This window comes from Gekko japonicus, unplaced genomic scaffold, assembly GCF_001447785.1.
Source record: "Gekko japonicus isolate JY-2015 unplaced genomic scaffold, Gekko_japonicus_V1.1 scaffold14, whole genome shotgun sequence".
Taxonomy (NCBI): Eukaryota; Metazoa; Chordata; class Lepidosauria; order Squamata; family Gekkonidae; genus Gekko; species Gekko japonicus.
The window spans coordinates 1,326,947-1,348,598 of NW_015176452.1; the positions used below are offsets into that span (position 1 = coordinate 1,326,947).

At 40.0% G+C, this 21,652-nt stretch overlaps 1 protein-coding gene across 2 annotated transcripts in view; it reads left to right on the top strand.

Annotated features, from left to right (window-relative positions):
* Window positions 1–21,036, top strand: part of ARMC8 (armadillo repeat containing 8) — an 85,230-nt gene extending 64,194 nt beyond the window's left edge. For both annotated transcript variants that reach the window (XM_015426862.1, XM_015426861.1), the window contains 9 exons: window positions 221–302; window positions 2,934–3,020; window positions 4,266–4,358; window positions 4,930–5,079; window positions 10,515–10,610; window positions 10,910–11,005; window positions 13,360–13,432; window positions 18,347–18,440; window positions 19,005–21,036. In XM_015426862.1, coding sequence (XP_015282348.1) covers window positions 221–302; window positions 2,934–3,020; window positions 4,266–4,358; window positions 4,930–5,079; window positions 10,515–10,610; window positions 10,910–11,005; window positions 13,360–13,432; window positions 18,347–18,440; window positions 19,005–19,038 — 805 coding nt within the window. In that variant the 3' untranslated portion in view covers window positions 19,039–21,036. The remainder of the gene's footprint in view (window positions 1–220; window positions 303–2,933; window positions 3,021–4,265; window positions 4,359–4,929; window positions 5,080–10,514; window positions 10,611–10,909; window positions 11,006–13,359; window positions 13,433–18,346; window positions 18,441–19,004) is intronic.
* Window positions 21,037–21,652: the final 616 nt, after the last annotated feature.

The window sequence follows — 21,652 nt, forward strand, 5'->3', positions numbered from 1 at the left end:
ACTTTATTCGCTAGGAAATGCAGTAATCTGATCATAACATTCTAACAGTGACATCCTGAGCACAATTATACTCTTCTAAGCAAGTTGATTCTGCTTGGGATGTTGCTATAAATCACTTTGGGCAAAACCAGTGGCTTAATATTGTCACTTAACTGCACTAAAATTGGCTTTTTAGAAAATACTTATCAATGTTTAGAGCATCTCATTTCTTTCTTTGCAGATGTTTGCACAGTTTGTCACGATCTGTGCAGCAGCTTCGAACAAGTTTCCAAGACCATGCTGTATGGAAACCCTTAATGAAGGTAAACCAGTACTTCAGCAATTTCACTTGGAGTTGAACCATTGTGGTTATAAATGACAGTGCATATTCTTTTTAACATAAATATGCAAAATTTCAAACTTTTACATTACTATATGAGTCACAGGTTGACTAATGTTCACATTAGTTATTGAAAAAGGTAATCATTTTGGTGTAATCTCTAATATCATAGTTAAGAGGTATGGTTCAGTTCCTTTCCTGTTGGCTTTCCTTCACATTTGAAAATTTTCCAGAAGGCAATCAGTCCTGTGTGTATTGCTTCTGTGGGGATTTGAAAGAGCATTCAGATCATTGCCTTATGAAAAATACTCATCCCTATAGTGGCTTGTCTGCTAAGCTGTTAATTTCTGTTCACAAAATGTGATGCCCAAGTGTATGCTCTTTTATGATTTATAAACCTTGGTTGAATTGCATTCTATGTGACTTCTAAAGAATGGCCGTGTTGGGGAAGCAACCACATGTGGTTTTATTTTTTTAGTAATATGATCACCTGAATGTTCTGACATTTGTCTCACAGATGTAAGAACCTACTCCATAATCTTCTAGAAAACTTTAAAAATCTGAGTTGGGCCAGGAAATGGTAAAATTACCATAATTCCACTGACTTCTTATTTATTTATTTTATTTATTATATTTATGGATCGCCCAACCCTGCGACTAGGCTCTGGGCAATTAACAACTTGAAAAACAGATAAAATACAGTCAGCATAAAATAAAATTATAACAAAACACTAATATCAGTAAATCCAGATGGCAATAGCATCCACTTTTGCTGGCTGCAGTGCTGTCCACACAGCAGGCAGGGAAGGGGATGTGGGGACCATAAGGAGAGAGAAAAAGGTGCCAGTCTTAACCATTGTTGCCCTCAGCTGAAAGCCTGGAGGAACATCTCTGCCTTGCAGGCCCTGCAGAATTGTACAAGGTCCCCGCAGGGCCCTGATGTTGTTCTTCAGAGAGTTCCACCAGGTCAGGGCCAGGACTGAGAAGGCCCTGGACCTAGTCAAGGGCAGCCAGACCTCCCTAGGGCTAGGGATCACCAGCGATTTATTATCAGCTGATCTCAGCATTCTTCTGGGGACCTAGTGGAGGAGGTGGTCGTGAAGGTACATGGGTCTCTGACCACTCAAGGCCTTATAGCTCAGATTCTTAATACCAAGCAGCCAATCATTTTTTAAATTTGTTGTTGATCAGGGATCCTTAACCATGCGGAGTCTGTACTTCTCTCAAAATTCCAGAAGGTAGTAAACAACACCACGAGAACCTATCGTGGGGGTGTGGCTGGTGAAACAATGTTTGGAGTTCATAAGCCATTTGTCACTTTGTACCTTCCCATACCAAAGAGTCATAGGAAAGCCAGGATCACTGGTTAAGTTTGGGGAAGAGATGCTGTTTGGTTTCAATTTCCAAAGAAATGGGAGGGCTTGCTCCTTGAGCAGTCACGGAGGGGAGGTTTGCAAGCCCAGAGAGATAAATAAATCAGGCTGTGCCTGTGACCAATGCTCCCTCTTAAGCTGTGGGGTCTTGTGAGCAAAATTTTTATTTTGTGAACTGCTGGCATTAAAGTCGTGAGTGATCGATTTGGCTACTGCATAAATTAGTTTGCTCTGGAGCCATCCTTCCTGATCTACAAAAAAAAAATGTGTGAGCTGGAGGCTAAAAAACTGAGCTAGCTCACACTAACTCAGCTTACAGGGAACACTGCCTGTGACCAAGCTGAGGGTTCATAGCAGTGACATGCCTGACAGAATGAGCTTGGCTAACCAGTCAGTTGGTAAAGTGACATGAAGTTCCCTAGTTCCCCCATCCCCATTTCAGAATTCTTCGGATTTTATTCCCAGAACTCAAGAAGAAATACATTGGCAAACGCTATGGAGACTTAGGGATCATTTCTGTAGATAGAGCTGAAAATCACGGATGCAGTATTGGGATTTTTTAAAATGCCATTGTGGCAACAATGGTGAAGGAGTTCTTCGCTACCATAGCGTATAACAAATGCTTTCCTGTAGAGGTATTTTAAACATGAGAGCCTTTATTGGTATTTTGGGGGTATTTATTGAGCCGAATGCAGATCAGAGATCATATCAGATCTGTATTCAGCTACTGAAATAGCCACCCTGAATAAAAGCTGCGTTCAGTTCCCTGGCCGAGTCAGGCGGCGGTGTCATGACTCAGCGAGGGAACTGAACGCATTTAAACTTTAAATTTAAATAAAGTGTAAATAAATAAACTTTAATTTTAAATAAATATAGTTTAAATGCCTTCAGTTCCCTCGCTGGGTTGCGGCACCATGGCGGCCCGACTTGGCCAGTAAACTTTAAATGGCTTTAGTTCACTTGTGGAGTTGCGCTGCCACAGCAGCATGACTCAGTGAGTGAAATTCTCCTTTATACCCTATGGGGATGGTCCCCATAGGGTATAATAGAGCTAGATAAATTCAGGTTTATCGAATATTTATCCGAATACCAGTACAATACCGATACTGGTATTTGGGAATATTCAGGAATATGATGTTTTTCAGGTCCAATAGATCCAAATCACCAAAAAAGTTAAAAAAAATTGCCCTCCCCTAGTTATAATGTTTATAGTTTGTATTCATTTTTCTTTCCCCTCTTAGGTTTTACAGAATGCTCCAGATGAAATTCTAGTGGTAGCATCTTCAACTCTATGCAATCTTCTCTTAGAATTTTCTCCAAGCAAAGAGGTTTGTTTTTTTTATCAGAAAATATATTTGTTGACTACTACTTAAGAGTTCTGCCTTGAATTTGAAATTCTTCTAATTATTTCCAGCCTTCTGATTTTCATAACAATCAGCAATTTTTCCTTTCAAAATAGTGGTGAACTCACTATAGATCACAATGTTCTGTTGACTAGAAAGCCCATTCCTTGTCAAAAACCTTCAGATCACCATTTAGCAGCTGTTGTGACACAAGTTGAGTGTTACTTGTGAGCTATCTTCTGTCTTTCTTCATTTGGCTTCATTCATATATAAGTCAGTGGCTACAATGGTGGTAGTGCAAAGTGTACCAGCACAAGTGGACTAGGTATAGTCTTGGACTAGGATCTGGGGGAGGCTGAGGTTCAGATCCTCATTCTGCTATGGAAGCTTGATGGGTGATCTTGGGCTAGTCATGAACTCTCAGTTCTACCTTCCTCATGGGGGTTGTCATGAGGAGAGACAATAGTGTAAGCCACTTTGCATCCTCACTGTGGGGAAAGGCAGGGTATAAATGACGTAAATAAATGAAAGAAACTAATTCTTGGCATTTAAAAGTAGCTTACTGAACTGTGTAAAAACAAATACAATTAGTAACTTCTAAAGGCCATTTGAAAGAGGAATATTTTCATTGTCCTTCACAACACCAACAGAGGAAGCCATGAAAACTTCCCCTGGGAGCGTATCAGCACTCTAGGATAGCTATTGAGAAGACTCTGCTCCTTGTAAAAGCTAGTTATGCCTCCGGGTAGATTTTCTACCTGGATTAGAGCTTCCATAGCTAAATCTGTGTTGGGAGATTATTTTGTGTGTCGCATACGTACACCTGAGCTTTTCATAGAAATGTCATGGCCTCAATCACTTGCATTTTGTAGCCTTTTACTGCATTGTTTGCAGACTTGCTTTCTCTGTAAGAATGTAGGATACACAGCTTGCTTCTGATGGAAGCCCATGAATGATTTTGCCATAATAAATCTATTACTCTGTTGTCACAAAGAACAAATATTGGCACCTTAAAGATCATCAGGGCTATCCGACCTGGCCTTTAAAGTATTATAGTCAGTATTTCTTACATATGTGTTAAATTCCAGCTACAGGTAGCTTAAGCAAGTTCTAAAGCATCATGTATTTTGTGGTCTGAGCACTTAACTAGCTACTCTTTTTGTACATGTGTAAATTTGTCAATTTTCAGTCGAGATTTTTCATACTAATTGAGTTTTCCCCCCAATATAGCCTATTTTGGAATCAGGAGCCATAGAACTCCTCTGTAGTTTAACCCAAAGTGACAATCTTGCCTTGCGAGTGAACGGAGTTTGGGCTTTAATGGTAAGAATGCTTGTTAAATGGATAGCTTTTGCATACATATTACACCCTCTCTGCAAAATAGTACTACAGCAGTATTGAAAATGAAATGATAAAAATGTACTTATGGAGAGTTTCAAACCACTTATTAAAATGGGCAGAATTCATGTTATTTTGTGCATGCATGCAAGTTCCTGACAGAAATTTCATTGTATTACCTGTATTTTAATGTAGTAATGTTCAGTAAACACTGAATTGTCAACAGGGCCAAACTATGCAGAATTACACCCTCCTACACCTATTTACCTCACTGAAGGGTGTAACTACTTAGTATTGCACTGTAAATTACCTATACTGTAAGTAATTTTTAAAATGAGGTTAGGTAAAGAAATTTTAAAATTTTCAATCTGTAGAGCACTAGGAAGGCTTCCAGGAGTGTATAGAAACTTGCTGCTAAGAAATGTTCATTGCACACTGTAATTGGTTTACATGTTTGTATACAACAGATGGTGACAGCTTGTGTAATGAAACTTGACCTTTTGTGAAAAATATTGGGATGACAGCAAATACAAGATTAGTTTTCTCTGTCCTTTAGAATATGGCATTTCAAGCGGAACAAAAGATCAAAGCAGATATTTTACGAGGCTTGAGTACAGAGCAACTATTCCAATTATTGTCAGATTCTGATGTAAATGTACTAATGAAGACATTGGGACTACTTAGAAACCTGTTGTCTACTCGTCCAGTAAGTAAAACCATGAATCACTCTTCTGAAAAACTTTCAAAATATGAAACATCCTGATCCTACAATCTGGTGCACGTTGTGTAATTATGTACTGTGGTTCTGATAATGAAATTGCCCCATATCTGTAACCATCAGCCACTGCTTGAGCTAGAGCTTGCCTAAGCATTGGCACAGAAGACCTGCACAAAAAGACAGGGGCATACTGTATTGTACATGCCTGTGAATTTGCAGGTTTTCCAACTGATAGCCTAAAACAATCACCTTTCTTGCTATGTAGAGGATATTATTGATTGGTTGTAACATAAGGACATTGATAAGTAACCAAAAATTATTTATTTATTTATTTTACAAAATTTCTTCCCTGCCTTTCTGCCCTCACAAGGGCCACCAAGACAGCTTAACAAATTAAAACATACATAATAAAATCAAATTTTAAAACCATTAAAACTAGCCATCAATAAACAATAAAACCAGAGATGAGAAAAAATATATATAACAGCAATTAAAGCTGTGGGCAGGAAAGAAAGTTCACTGGAGGGAATTCCAAAACAAAAGAGTCTTCACCCACTGGAGGAATATGGAAACAGAAGGGGAAAGACACATCTCCCTGGGAGGACAGTTCCAGAGTTTTGGTGCCGCTATCAAGAAGGTTGTCACCTCCCTAATCTCCAAAGGTGGAGGCACCTGAAGCAGGTCCTCCAAAGATAACTAGTAGTCTGGGTAGATTCATCATAAATAGTCAGTCCTTCAGGTATGTTGGTCTCAAACTATATAAGGCTTCAAAGGTCAGCACCAGTGCCTTGAATTGCTCCTGGAAACAAATTTGGAGCCAGTGCAGATGTGCCAATACTGGAGTGATATGGTTGCTATGACCTATTCCAGTCAACCCTGGTTGACTGGAACTTCACCTACTGAAGTTCTTGAACAGTTCTTAAGGGCAGCCCTATGTAAAATGCATTGCAGCAATCTAATCTAGATGTAATCAGGGAATGCACCACAATGGCTAGGTCTTTTCCACTCAGAAATGGCTGCTGCTACTTAACCAGTCAAAGCTGGTAAAGGCACAGTAGTACTTCCATTTAGTTGGGATTACATTCAGTTTCTCCACTCCAGAACTGCCTCCAGGCACAGGTTCATCATTTCTGCAGTGTGTCTTTATCTTGCATTTCTGGTTGAAAATGAATGATTAGAACTGGGAAGCTTAGTTGAAAAGTTGAAGAAGAAATAAGTTATTGTTCTTAATAGACACCATCAAATTATGCATGTTTCTTGGTTGTGTGTGAGAGGTGAGTGTTAAAAATCCATGAGATTTTGGTATTGAACGAAATCCTTAGGTAATTAAATACCTAACCTCTTTTCTGATGGCCTCCATATATCAAATGGGGATATACAATATTCAAAGGATTACCAGTTCAGAGACAAAGGAGGGGACCAAAGTGTGCTGTGTGTGGGACCCACAGAATAAAATAAATTCTGAATAATCAAAACCAATTTAGATTGCATAAACCAGAGAGCTGTGCTATGCTCCTTTTAAAAGAAGTACATAAGAATATCCTAGGGTCATCACCTAGTCTGACCTTGAAAACAATTTCTTCTGATATCAAATATTTGCTAAGTAGGTGTTGAACATAAAGCCAAAACCTACTTGTGATTAATCCAAGCAGAATTCTTGTTTTTAAGCATTGATCTGTGCTATTGTATGTTTCATAGTGTTTGATAAAGAAGAAATGTTCAAATCTTAAAGGCAAAGGAATCCTTCCAAGGCATCATATCACATTAAAGCACAATATAGAGTGTTCTTACGATAAACTTGGCCAACTTTGTTTTGAAACTTTAGTAGATGGATAGAATTTTTTTTAATAAAATCCTAAATGAAATTTAGGTGAAAGATGCCTGTTTTTCTTTTGCTCATGTTCTCCTTTAGCCTACAAAGCTGTTGTTCATCTCCCTGAGGTATTTGTAGAATACAATTATGTCTCTTTCTCAAATGCTCTTCGATGCAACTTTTAACCATCATCTCCTCCTGAGATTTTCCATTCCTGAGGTCATTAAGGAAGTTCCTTGAACAGTCTTCTGTGAATATGGATGACCAAAACAGGACACTGAGTTAGTAGTGCGACCTTACTGCCTTTTACACTGCGGTTAATGCTTCCATATTGCTACTAGGTACATTTGCTAATAAATCACAGAGCCGTGGTTGGTCTCTACTCCTGCAATCAGCCCAGGCCCACTTAATCCCTACTATGCAGTTCAGTGATCAAGTCTCTAATCCTAATTTAATCCCTTTTCTTTTATTCCCTTAGACACTCATTGATTAACAAATCTTGAGCGGCAGAATTTTTTTTTATTTATTTTTTATTTATTTTATTGGACTTGTATCCAACCCTCCCCACAAGCACGCTCAGGGCAGGTTCCATCAATATTATTTATTTTATTTATTTATTTGTTAAACTTTTATCCCACCCTTACGGGATTTACAGTACATTTAAAACCATTTTAAAACAATACAAAAATCATAAAATACCATGCAAAATCTGATCAATGTCTCAGCAGTTAAAACAGAACAGGTGTGTGGGTTCCCAGGTGGCTGTTTGAATCGAGGCCAACCAAAAGGGGGGGGGCACCCACTGCCTCAACTAAAAGCCCAGCAGAAGAGCCCCATTTCACAGGCCCTGCAGAATTGTAGTAAATCCTGCAGGACCCAGATCTCATACTGGAGCTCATTCCACCAGATAGGGTCAGGGCCAAGAAGGCTCTGGCCCTTGTTGAGGCAAGTCGGACGTCCCTGGGGCTGGGGACTACCAAAAGGTGTTGATTTGTAGATCTCAGTGCTCTACAAGGCTCATATGGGGAGAGGCGGTCCCAAAGAAAATTCTCATTCCTCATTTTTGAACGTAAGGGCTAACAGGACTGAATAGAATTTTGCTATTGCCAGAATGATTTTAGAATCCTTATCACTAATCAGAAGAGTCAGAGCTTCCAGCGTGTAGGGGGACGACTGATCAATTAGTGGCTTAATATAATGATCCTTTATATTCTCAAAAATCTGCATTCAAGCAAAACATCCTATTAAGGCCACAAGGGCAAATTTTATCAGAATAAGGCCTATTCAGAAATCTCTCCTGTAGAACCACTGAGGGTGTAATATTCAGTCTTGCAAATAAGAAAGCACTGCAGTATCATGGGATAGTAAGATAGCATATATGGGGGGGTAGTAAAGATTTTGGAAAAGAAAGACCAAAAGACGGGTGAGCAAACATAGCGGGCTGTTAAGATCAAACTGCTGTCATCAGTTTCTAGGGACATGCTTTTGAGCAAAGAAAATGCTGTTGATTTCCCCATATCCGAAATATGATTAGCTGACATTCCAACTAACGTTAGTTTCTTATCCAGGGCTTTCATCCAAATCAATTTGTGCTGTGCTTTTGCTTCCAGGAATATTTGCCAAATTCTGCCCAAAATACAACATTTGATACACAGCAGAGGACATTCAGTATTTTTCTTAAAAACTGGCCCAGAGGTTGATCAGTGTTATCATAGATAGCTCTGATCCAAATCAGTGAGCCATAAACAATAAGGGGCACCACTTTCAGTTTGAAGGCTTACACAGCTCCAGGAATATACCCCCCCCCTATTATGGTAGAACCTATTTATAGCATTTGCACATGGTTTTGCTTTGTTGAACACTGCTGTAAGTTGGGTGGGGTGTCCCAAGATAAATCTGCCGAGAACAGGATCCCCAAATAGGAGAAGGTTAACCTGCTCAGTATTGGACCCATTAATTGACCATTGAAGCGGACTCCATTTCCTGATCTTGGTGAAAACTATGGTCTTAGATTTCAAGTCAGTAATCTCCAAGCTTTCTTGGGAACAGTAATTGAAGAAAGATTGCAAGGTCCTTTGCACACCACCCCTGGTTCAAAACAAAATAACAGCATAATCTGCCTAAAGCAACTAGTTTTGGTGGATGGTGGTTTCATCAAAGATTGATGCTAAATTGTTTAGATATAAGTTGAATAAAGAAAGAGCCACCAAACATCCCTGTCATTACCCCCTTTTCCAGGTTAAATAAATGCAACTGCCCTTCATGCCCACAGTGTACTTGAACATTTGAGCCAGAATATAGTTTGATTAAGTTTCTTCCATGATCTAGGGTGATTTATAGAATCAAAGGCCCCCTTAAGGTCAATAAAGCCAGCATATAATTGCCCCCCCTTAAGAGATGAATATTTCTCAGCCAAATGGTAGAGAACTAGACAATGGCTGTAAGAACTGCACCTAAAGACTATCTGTTCATGCCCCAGTATGGCTTCTGATTCCTTCCAATCCAAAAATTTCTTGAGTAGATAAGCAGAATGTAACTTTCCCAAAGAAGAAAGGAGGCTAACTGGAAGATAGCAGGATAGGTCCAGTCTAGACCCCTTTTTATATTGGTACAATTATCAAATGTCTCCATGAATCAGGCATTTGTCCACTAGAATTAATTAGAGTGAAAATTGGGCCAAGACTGTGGCCCACCATTGTGGATCAGACTTGAATAACTCATTGGGAATTAGATCAGAGCCAGGGGCTTTTCCTAATTTTAATCGGGACTCTAAGTGTTCTTCTTGCCAGCTGATGATTTCAGACACATTAATTGAAAAATTCTCTCAGATTGGAGGTTAAAGAGTGTCTTTCATTCCACATGAATATATAGTGGCAATAGATTATAGATAGCTGTTGTTTTTTATTTTGAGTGTTTGAGCTTCCTGGATTCTTCTACTTGCTAACAAATGTATGAATTTATTGATTGTCTTCATATATGCAGTGTTACATGTTATACCATACATGATTTAGCTGTTTCTCTTAATTCATACAACTGTTGACCTTATAACCTTAGCTTGTTATTTAATTTTGTTTTTGCATAGCTTAAAATATCTTCATCATGTTACATGTGAAATTGTTGTTCAGCCTGTCAATAAGTTTGAACCTTACATCCCATTCCACTGTATTTGAAAAAGTGTGCTTTGCACACGATTGCTCATATCTTGAATAAACCTTTGTTGGTCTTAAAGGTGCCACTGGACTCTACATTTGCGCTACTGCTTCAGACCAACACAGCTGACTACCCAGATCTATGTTCATTGTCATGGTAGCCTCTCAGTTAGAGACATTCCTAGAAACTCATCTCTGTCATTAGTACAACTTGTGCATATGTTAAGGCCCCATGATGATCCACTTACATCAGTAGATAATGGCTCATATTTGTGTGCCTTAGGTTTTTGTTGACCAAGAACTAGATGTAAATTTAAACTATTTATTTAGCCATTAGGGATTAACTTTAGTGAGACCATGTACAATGAGCTAAAGAAACTGTTCCATGAATTTTGTCTTTTAGTCTTTTAACCTTTTGAAAATAAATGGTTTACTAATTTCGTTTTTATAACTTTTGACAGCATATAGATCAGATCATAAGTACTCATGGCAAACAAATCATGCAAGCAGTGACCCTCATTTTGGAAGGAGAGCACAATGTAGAGGTCAAAGAACAGGTATTGTGTACTTTTGTGTTAAGTCATACATATGTATCAGTGCAAGTAGGATTGTATATACTTCTATGCTAAACAAAAATAATGAATTCTGTGCCAAAGTAATCAAAATTCTGTGGCTAGAAAACCTCAGTTTAGTAGCCTATGTAAAGAAATATATATAAACAGGGTAAGAGACTTGTAGGGAGGGAATCCCATTTCCCTCACCCCACTTTCTCTTGCCCCTTGACAGGAATACTCTGTAGCTTAAACAAGGTTGGAAAGGTCGCTTTAAGATTGTTCTTCTGTATTCTCTTTTTCAGACATTATGTATACTTGCCAACATAGCAGATGGAACAACAGCAAAAGAATTAATTATGACAAATGATGACATCTTGCAAAAAATTAAGTATTACATGGTAAGTAATTTTATTTTATTGATATTTATGTTGCTTTTTTATACATAACACTTTAGGAAGGTGCTGTAGTTCAGTGGTAAATAATGTCCTTTGTATGTGAATCTCTGGCTCAGTCTTCGGCTTTTCAATTGTAAAAGGATTTCAGGTACCAGGTGCCAGGAAGAACCCTCCCATAGCTTGAGATCTTCCAGAGTTAGCCTTTTCTGTGAGCCAACCTTTCAGGATATAGGCGGTGGGTACATTGGAGAGGCCTTTCCGTGGTTGCCCTCAAGCTCTGGAACTCCCTCCTTTTCAAAACTAAATTGACCCTTTCTTTGCTAACCTTTCAGAGATTACTTAAGAGCTAAATTAAGCTTTCTTGACACTATACTATTTTTATCAGCGCTGGTTTTTTATAATGCCTGTTTTCTGTGGCTCCAAGGTTTTAAAGACAGAATTGATAGGGCTGTGGGAAGGATTTTGACAGCTACTGTTTTATTAATTTTGTTGTTCTCTTTTTATTATTTTAGTTTGTTTTTACTTATCCACTTTCTTTTTCTCTGTTAGTTGCCCTGAGTGCTTTTTTAAATAGAAGGGTCCAGTCAGTGGGATAGATGCACCAGTGAACTGATTTGGTGCATGGCAGATTTCAATAAAAATTCATTAAGTAGATAGCTATATTATTCCAGGATATTATTCTTCATTGCTTTTATGCAGTTCCATGATAGAAACTGTGAACATGCATAGGCCAGGTGTGCAGATTTTCCAGAGCATAAGGTGCACTCTCCTTTTCCACTTCTAATGGTTTTACCCATACTTACATCACATTGAGTGGAGGAAAAGCATGCCTTCCCTCCTTAGTGATTTTTTCACCACCACAGTGAGAAGATTGCTAGAGAGTGTCTCCAAGCATTGTTTGTGTTTTAAACACTAAAGAAACAAGTAGAAACCCCCCAGTAACTATCATATTAAGACTTTGTGGTCAAACTTTGTTTTCCCTGAACAGTTGATATTTTGATTACAGGTCGCATGGCAATGATTTTCTCAGAAATGTTCTCACATTTCAACAAAATTTACAGCAGACCTCTTATGATGAGCACAAGACAGCTTGTGTGCTGTGCTTCCTTATGTCTGGAAAGCATTTGGAAGCTTCCTGGCTTGGAAGCCTTCAATCTCTGCTATGCTGGTGTTCAAATGGCAGATGGAAGTCACAGCTGATGTGCAAAGTGGGTTACATATATTGATCCTGCTTATCACCCTCTTGTTATGAGAGTAGATATCCTCACTCTCAGGTCAGCCATAATGGGAAACCATGGTTTATTTTTATTGTTGGTGTATGAACCAGGATTCAGTTCACAGATGATCATTCTGATTTACCTTGACAAATGCTGGTTACAGTTTCAGATTACCTGGTTTCCTGGTATTCTCCAACTCCCCACAGAGATTCAGCTGATACCCTTGTTAGCGTTGTGCTGAGAGAAATGCCAAATGTCCACAAGCCAGGAAGTCCACATTCATGTGTGGTGCCAAACTGTAGTTAAGGCTAACTGTGGTTAATCAACTGGCAACAATAATAAATCCTGGCTTGATGTAGTCTAACAATAGTTAGTGGAGTAGCCTTCATTTACATAATCACCCAACCATTGTTAATTTAACTAAAACATGGTTTCATGTGACATCTGACCCAAGTGTTCGCATGCGCCGTTGGGTGCTTGTGCGCACCCATGGAGACTTGACAAAAAAAAAAACTTTTCGCGATGGGACATGGGCGGGCGCCGGATGCCACGAGCTAACACCGGAAACGTGATCTGACGCCCGCCCTTGCCCCGCGGTTTCCGGACACTAGTACCTCGGAGGTACTAGTTTTTTACAGCACATCTTCGGAGTGAAGCCTCGGGTGAGCCACCGGAGCTCTACGCTTCCCAGATGTGGCGGTGAGATCGCGCCCGGAAAATCCACCTATCTTCCGTCTCTCTAGCGTGCCTAATGCTCCGTGTGACCGGGGCCAGTGTAGCATAATATGTACTGAAGTTCTGGTTTTATAATGTAATGTGGGGAGGTAACAGCATTCCGTGTGCCTTGGTGCTTAGTCATGCCGGCCACATGACCACGGAAATGTCTTCGGACAGTGCTGGCTCTTCGGCTTTGAAACGGAGTTGAGCACCGCAACCCTAGAGTCGGATTTGACTGGCTTTCAAACAAGAGAACCTTTACCTTTACTTTAACTCATTCCTTAATTATTCAGGTGCCTCTTGTGATGTTGTGCAGTGAGCACTTTCTGGTATGCTTCAAGGATGATAATTTGAGAGAAACAGCCAGATAATTATAATTGTTTAAGAATGTGTATATCTAAATGACTTTCTGTTCAAATTTAGAGTCACTCGAATGCTAAACTTCAGCTTGCTGCCATGTTTTGTGTATCTAATCTTATATGGAATGAAGAAGAAGGTAAGGTGATGTGATTCTTGGGTGTGCTGTTATGGGAAGTACAAAGGGGGTATGACTGCCCTAATTTAATAAAGTAACCTCTGATTAAACCTGTGAATGGTGAAATAAAAGGCACTGTATAGAACACATTTTCATATTAGGTGTGGGGAATAAAAGGTTAAAAGAAAAGAGAGGGGGGAAAGGGCCATATAATTCTCTTTGTCCACTAAGATGTACATGAAGGCATAATGTTGGTAAAAAAGTAGAAAAGCATTGGATGAGTGTCCCATTGATATCCACCACTAAACATTACAGGTGGAGCACAGTCCACATTTCTTGGTTCATTCAGAACCTCATGCAAACAGGATTGGAAGACATTTTGTCCAACCATAGTGACTTCCCATATCTTTTTAGGAAAGCAAACCCGAGGCTTTGAAACAATAGTTACATATGGGCTGTCAGAGTTTCCTCCTTCTGTAGCAGTAGTCTGCTACTATTTATTTATTTATATTTATAAGTTCAATTTATACCCCGCCCTCCCCGCTACGCGAGCTCAGGGCGGCTTACAAGGAGGCATAAGCCAATACAAAACATATTTAAAACCATTTAAAATCACTACAGTACAGTAACAATATTATTAACAAAAGTGCTAGTGATAGCTATGACTAGTGATAGTGTAACATCTGTAAACCCTTTCCACCTAGAAGCCCCATTGAGTTAGCATTAATTGTCTTTCCACTGTAAATGGCATTAGTTTTTTTGGATTTGGGATTCCTGTTTTTCCTGAAGACCTAACAAATAAAAAAAAACTTTCCCCAGCTACTCATACTTGAACAGCAGTTCCTTTAAATGGGGTTTGTAGAAAGCCCGAAAAACATCTGAGCCACGAGGAGCAGGCTTCTTCCCTCTGCTCACCTGTTTTGGGCTGTCTTGTGCAGTCCTTTTAACCCTAACTTTTAAAGGGACTGACTGCACAAGAAACCCTGGAAAACAGCTGAGCGGTTGGGAGGTGCTCCCAGCCGTCCAGTTGTTTCCCTTTCTTGTGCAGTACCTTTAGAAACCCAATAAAACACTTGAGCGGTGGGGAGGTGTTCCCCACCTCTCAGCTGTTCTTGCAGCTTTCACAGGGAACAGAAAGCAGGAGTTTAAAGGGGAGTCCCTTTATATCCCTGTCTTCTGCTTTATCCACAAACTGCTTCAAAAGTTTGTGGAAGTTCGTGACAGTAGACCCTTCACAAGCTTTGAATCATGAACTACGAACAGGGCAAAATTCATGACAAATTTTGCTTTGTGGTTCGGTTTGTGTACATCCCTACAGACTGTCATTTGTCTGTCTGTCTGTTTATTTATTAAATTAGATTTATTAGGGCACCCTTCCCTGCAAGCAGGGCTCAGGTCAGTTTACAGCAGAACAAATACAATAAATAATGCCATTAAAACCAACTTTTAATTCCTATAATATATCAACAAATAAAACAGTATCTCAAGATGGCAGAAGAAAGATTATAAATTCCACAAGCCACCTAGGGGGGAAGGGGTTGCAGAGGGTGGTGTGTGTGTGTGAGTGTGCTAAATTTTATACTGTCCCATTGCTGTCCTCAACCAAATGCCTATGACATTCTGCTCAGCAACCTCTAGTTAGCACTTAAAGGTTCAATGGTGTGATCCTCTGGTAGTGTAAGAATGAGATAAGAACATCTTACTATTGATGGTAAAATGTTCAGTTGCAAAGATGTAGTGTTCAATCATTAGAAATGTAATTTATTGCATTATTGAAATATACCGTATTTTCCGGTGTATAAGACGACTGGGCGTATAAGACGACCCCCCCACTTTTCCAGTTAAAATATAGAGTTAGGGGGTTGGAGCACCCTCTCTATGTAGAAAGGCTGAAGAGTCTGGGACTTTTCAGTGTAGAAAAGAGATGACTTAAGGAGGGATATGATGGAGGTTGATAAAATTATGATGGGGTGGAGAGAGCTGACAAAGTGAAATTTTTCTCCCAATGTACTAGAACTCATGAGCATTCAATGAAGCTGATGGGCAGTATGTTCAGGATGGACAAAAGGAAATACCACTTTACAGTGAGTGATTAAAATGTGGCCAGGACACTAGAAGCCCTTTCACGCACCACCACCCCCAAGCACCAAGAATACAGAGCATCCCTTGCCCCAGACATAAGAGAAGCCAATGCTGGATCAGGCCAATGGCCCCTCCAGTCCAACACTCTGTGTCATACAGTGGCGAAAGATACCAGGTGCCATCAGGAGATCCAAGAGTGGGGAAAGAACTCCAGAAGCCCTCCCACTCTTGCCCCGCCCAAGCACCAAGAATGCAGAACATCACTGCCACAGATGAGATAGAGGACAGGGGGTGGGTTCCTTGCCTGTGGAACAGCCGAAGCAGGCGGGGGGGGGGGATGTTCCCTGGGGGGTGCTGCTGCACACGCGGGCGTGCTTTTTATTTTATAATCATTCCACGTCCCCCATACACAAACTGCCAATGCCGGTACTGAATTTCCCACCTCTGATCACAGCTGGTGGTGGCCTGCATAACATCCCTTTATCTTCCCATTAAGCCCGTGGGGAGGTTAGTCTGAATGAACCAGTTCAGAACTTACTTACTTCCACCTTTCAAAAACAGTATATTTTCCTTCTTTCCTCGAGATTCCCTGGCAAATCTATTTCTGTCTCCACATATATTTTACTTACAAAACTTCCCTACCAACCCGGCTTCCTGCTCAGACTTTCAATAGTAAACGACAGGAAAGTGCAAAGAACTCCACTCTGTTCTCCTGTCTGGCAGTCCTCTTTCCCCCGTTTGTTTTGGAAACCCAGCAGCCGAGGCTACAATTGGCACTCCACTGATCAGTCCTGTGCTAAAAACCAAAGGAGCAGCACGAAATCTGAAGTATTAAACCCATTTCTGTTATGTTGGCACTCTCGGTAACTCCCTCCCCCATCTGTTTCTGAAAACGCCGCCTTCAAAAATCAGGTGCACGCGAGATAAGGGCGAAAAAGCAGAGGTGGGGTGCTGGTTTGTTTAAGGTCGTCTGACTGCAGCTGTTGTAAAGGAGGAATGCTTTGTCTCCTCAGTGGCATGAAATCCCACTTCAGGCTACTGTACTGAAAGTCTCTGAACCGAGTTTATCCAGCTAGGCAAAAACTTCCAATACCACCTGCAGCCTAGTTTCCCTTCTCCAGGCTCAACAATGGCCCAGTGATTTCATTTCTCCCTGCAACTGAAACGGCCTCGTTCTGAGGCAGAAATCAAAGCTCTCCCCGGGTGTTATTAATCCCCGGGAAACAACCCTCTTCGGTCCTTTCGTCTCCATAAACTTCCGCCTTTTTTCTCTAGCTTCCGGTGGGGTTTTTAATATTGATCGAAGGCAAACGGGAATCTCTTGGCCACGGGAAGACTACGCGGGTTGCTTGAAGTTTCAGCAGCAGCGGCGGGCTTCTCTGGGCCATACCTTTTTTTTTTAAAGTACCGTAATTACCGGAGTATAAGACCACCCCCCAATTCTGAGACGATTTCCCTGGGTTTAAAAAGTCGTCTTATACACCGGAAAATACGGTATGTGAATTGGCCCATTGGTTATTCCTAATGACTCCTAATGACTTGCATAAAGTATTAGATACTAGTAGATAGCAGCAAGAATCATATATGTTAGATATTGGCAATGGGGAAAAAGAAGTATTTACAGTAACAGAATGGGTAAGAAGATATATGAGTGTGCTGTTAGGGCTGGACTACTACATTGTAGAAGAACTAAAATGGTTATTGATTACTGGGAATCACTGTTTGTAGAAAGATGTACTTTAATCATAAATTTGCTATTATCATCTGTTGAGTTTGTATGGAACTTGGTAATGCAAAACCAGGGGAGTGGAATGCTACCATTTTCTGGGAAAAAACACTAATATAGCTAATGTAGCCGCTAATGTAGCCACCCCACCAACTAATTTGTGCGTACGGTTTGTGTGTGTGTTCAGTTTCAAGCTTTCCCTACTTAGCTGACTAGTGGCTTGGGTTGGGTTGGGGGAGCTTAGAACTGAAAGCACATTACTGTTTCAGTTCCAAGGGCACCCCCACCCCCCGCTATCAGATGGTGGGATTGAAAGTGAAAGCATAGCAAACGCTTTCAGCTCCAAGCCTTCTGGCCAACTGATCATGGGGGGTGGCAGGCTTACAGTGGATATACTTTGTGCTCCAAGCTCAGACTCCCTCTCCCCCCCCCGGTCATCTAGCCGTTGGTGGCTGGGGAATGGAGGCTTAGAATGGATAGTTAATCTTTTATGCTTTCTGCTCCAAGCTACCTACTCTGATTCCTGCTTCCTCTCCACACACCACTACTGCTGCCATCCCCTACCACTGTCTTTGCCACTTCCTACTGTTACTACCCCTGCCTACCTCCTCCTTTTCCCATTCTACCTCTGTCACCATTGCCTTGCTCCTCCCCCTCATTCTCCCATCATTGCCAAGTCCTCCTTCTGCCATTGCTTTCTCCCTTTCCTCTTGGCCTCTTCTTTTTCAGTGTCCATTTGTAATGCTGATTGTTGGTAAGCATTTTTTTTTTGTTAGAGTTGCAAGGTCTATGCAAGTGGACATGTTCCTTCTCTGGTGGTTACATTTTAAAAAACGTTTTGGCAGGACTTCTAAAATACAGGAGCCACCACTAAGAAAACTGTTATTCTGGTACTAATTAGCTGTGCCTGAAAAACTACTAGCAACCAAAGGAATCTCACCTTCTGTTCTTAATTTAGAGCTGGTAGTATATACATAGGAGAAGATAGCCTTTGAGTGTTCACACCATCTGAAGCTTAACTGGCATTCTGATCCATTCTGTGTACAACTTCATACCACACAACTTGCAACTCTTTAATCTATCTCATAAAATCATATTATTAACAATGTGCCACGTTATTGTATTAGGTTCCCAAGAACGTCAGGATAAACTCAGAGATATTGGAATAGTAGATATTCTACACAAATTGAGTCAGTCATCAGATCCAAATCTTTGTGACAAGTAAGTATAAAAAGACTCCATAACCAGATTTAAAAGAGCTTGATATGTATTAAAATATGTATGTTCATTGCAGTAGTGTACATAGGAAAAGTTAGATGCTGTTTAATTTTGCCTAAACCTCTAAATTTCTCCTGTTATTTCAAGAGTGTCTGAAAGAATCAGGATATCTAAAATTTGTATGGCTAGCTTGCTTGGCTGATATCTTGGGATATATTTGAAAAAAGTTTCATTTCATAGTACACAGGGATTAGCACTCCATGGCAGTGGGGTTCTCCCCTTTTGCTTAGACCAAGGGTATAGCCATACTAGCAGGTTTCTTGTAGTATTGCTTTGGGTCTTCCCAACTAACTACAAATCACCATTTAATGCCTAATTTCCTGCTTTATTGGAAGAAGCCATTTCTAATTTGAATAGCTGTCTTCTAATTTTGTGAGATACCTCAGGTGTGTCCAGTTGACATTATTTCACTCTGCTGTTTTGCTTATTGATCTTATTAAAGAAAGCATTTTAGCTATCCTTGTGTTTTCTCAGAAATATAATCTGACAAAATATTTCTCGTTACAGGGCGAAGACAGCACTCCAGCAGTATCTTGCATGATCAAAGACAAGCTGAACTTTTGTACTACTCTCGAAGCTATATTATAAGGAATAATGGGAAATAGCCGCACCTAATTCCTTATCTTTTGCACAAGGCACCTTGGGCTGCATTTCTCTCAGGTGCAGGGAGCTGCTTGGCAGGAGCAGTTTAAGTGATCAGGTCTCCAATGCACTTGAGGACTTTATTGAGGTAGTTCCTTTACTCAGAGGACTATTCTGGGATTTTTTTCCCCCTGAGCTACCTGGACTCTAATAGAACAATCAAATAATCTTTTTTTCCCCTTTGGGTCTACAGTTTTCTGCTTATATTGCAGCCTTGGTACGGCTGTGTCTGGGTGGGTGTGATACCTCAGAGCTTTGTTTTCCTCTCTTTGTGTTTTTTCTACAGATTTTCAAGCGTTAACCATTCTTCGCTGTATGAAATCTTTAAAGAATTATATACAATTTGAATTGAAACGTTATTTAAAAAGTTTTGTCCCATGAAGTTTATTTTGAACAGATGAATGTTTTTAAGTAAAATATATGCATTTGTTAACCTCACTTTAATGTACCTATATTTCCTCTTTCGAAACAAAATGAGGTGAGATCTAGATAACTGGTAGCACATGTAATACGACTAAAGTTAGCCTCTTACTGCCATGTGTTGCAAGCTCCAGCTCCCTGGACTTGGGACAACAGAATTCAGAGAGCCCAAGGTGGAGCCTTTTTCACTTAAGTACATTGGAAGGTTGAACTTGCGAATAATCATACCTGGTGGGTTTATCTTATGCCAGCAAGAAAAAATATAGTTCCCCGTGCCAGTGCCACTGCTGCCTCAGAAACTACACTTGGTATAAAACTCTGCATCCTTAGATGTCTGGGACCTGTGATGTATGGATTGTAGTGAAAAACACTGGCTGCAGTTTTTTGGAACTGCATGGTGGTAGAAAAGAAGACTAAGGAAGCCCTGTCAAAGAATAGGCTATAAATGAGTCCTTGCTTTTTGTTTTGTTTTTGTAGGATTCCAAACATGAATGATGACAGTGGGTTTTGATTCTACAAACCACTTGCTCTCTGTCTCACACCTTCTGGTTCATCAAGTGGGCTCTCTGTGGCATGTGCCTACAGGTCTTTGTGTGAAAGGACAAGAACCCCAGTCAGAGGCAGTGTGTCACGTTTCACTCATCAGTCATCCATAGACTGTTTATATAATTAAGCACTCACATACTTAGTCACATCTCATCAATTATGTTAAGATGAAAGTTAGAATTGGGCCTTTGATGAGAAATATTAATGAGCTGCAAAACAAAAAAGAAGAGTTTTATATATAAGTTTTTTTTTGTTTTACTCTGAAAGGCAAGTAATACTGATTCAGGGATAGTAAAAAGTGATGTCATTTCTCAGTGTCATTGCTACACGCTTGTTGGGGTTGGACTTCTGTAGGTCAGCACAGTGTGTGCCCACCTGCTAACCTAGTACCTCAGAAATAAAGCCTTATTTAAATCATTTAAAGTGATTGTAGCCTTAATAATACTGAGAAAAATCACTTGTCAGATTTGTCCAAATCCACTCCCCAGTGCAAGGGGTGGGAAGAGGGGAAGAGTCCCTCAGCCTGGCTGCTGCTTTTGCACTCTGGATTATTATTACACATGCACTTCTGATGTTGTTGTGATGCCTACATCAGCCATATGCATATCCATTTACTTTAAAATATAGATATGCCTAAAACTGTGTTGAATACAGCTGAGATGTGCAAATTTTCATCTTCACACTTGGAGGTCATTTTTTAATAGCATGACCCTCAATGTAAAGGCGGATAGAAACTATGCTAAGACAATCTGGGTAATGCTTGGGAAACTGGTTGGTGAAATATTAGGATGATAGCTGATTATTGAAGTGACATTTTGCACTCAGTGAAGCTTTGTGAATACTTTTTGATGTTGCTATAAATATGTACAAATAGAAAGCACTGTAAATAAAAAGATGAGCTTTTTTCTGGAGAACATATTTGAAATGGCTTGGCCCCATTGATATTTTATGCTTTTGTGATGAAAAGGTTCATAATCTGAATATTCTTAATTTAAGCCTATGAAAATCCAGTCTATACAATTAGCTACATTTTGTTAGTCTCTCAGTCATTCAGAGGACAGATAAATTAATCTGTTACTTCCAGTGTTATGGTAGATTCAGGTGGGTAGCCATATGACAGTAATTTTAACTGCAAGTCTGTTCACACTATGAATCCACAACTTTCATTTGAAATTTAATGTTCCCAGTTCTTCTGATTATTGAGAATCTAGAGCCATTGTCAGACTTTGGTAACATAACTGCAGTTTATGTATAAACTCCAGTTTTCCTGCTTCTTTTACCTCTTCCACCTCTTGGGAAGGGTGGACGTCGTCTTTATACTGCTGTCAACATGGGCAGACATTTTCAAGGGACGCTGCTGTGCAATAAACTGTAATTTGTGATTTTAGATGTTACTACAGACTCTGGTTGGCAAACCAGCTATAAATCCTAGTGAAATCCTGATTTACAGTCAACAAACAAAGTCCAGGTTGTTGGACCCTTTAGAAGTCACAAATAACTGGAGTTTGATAATGCTACAGTTTTATAGACGGAACACTGTGTTTCGG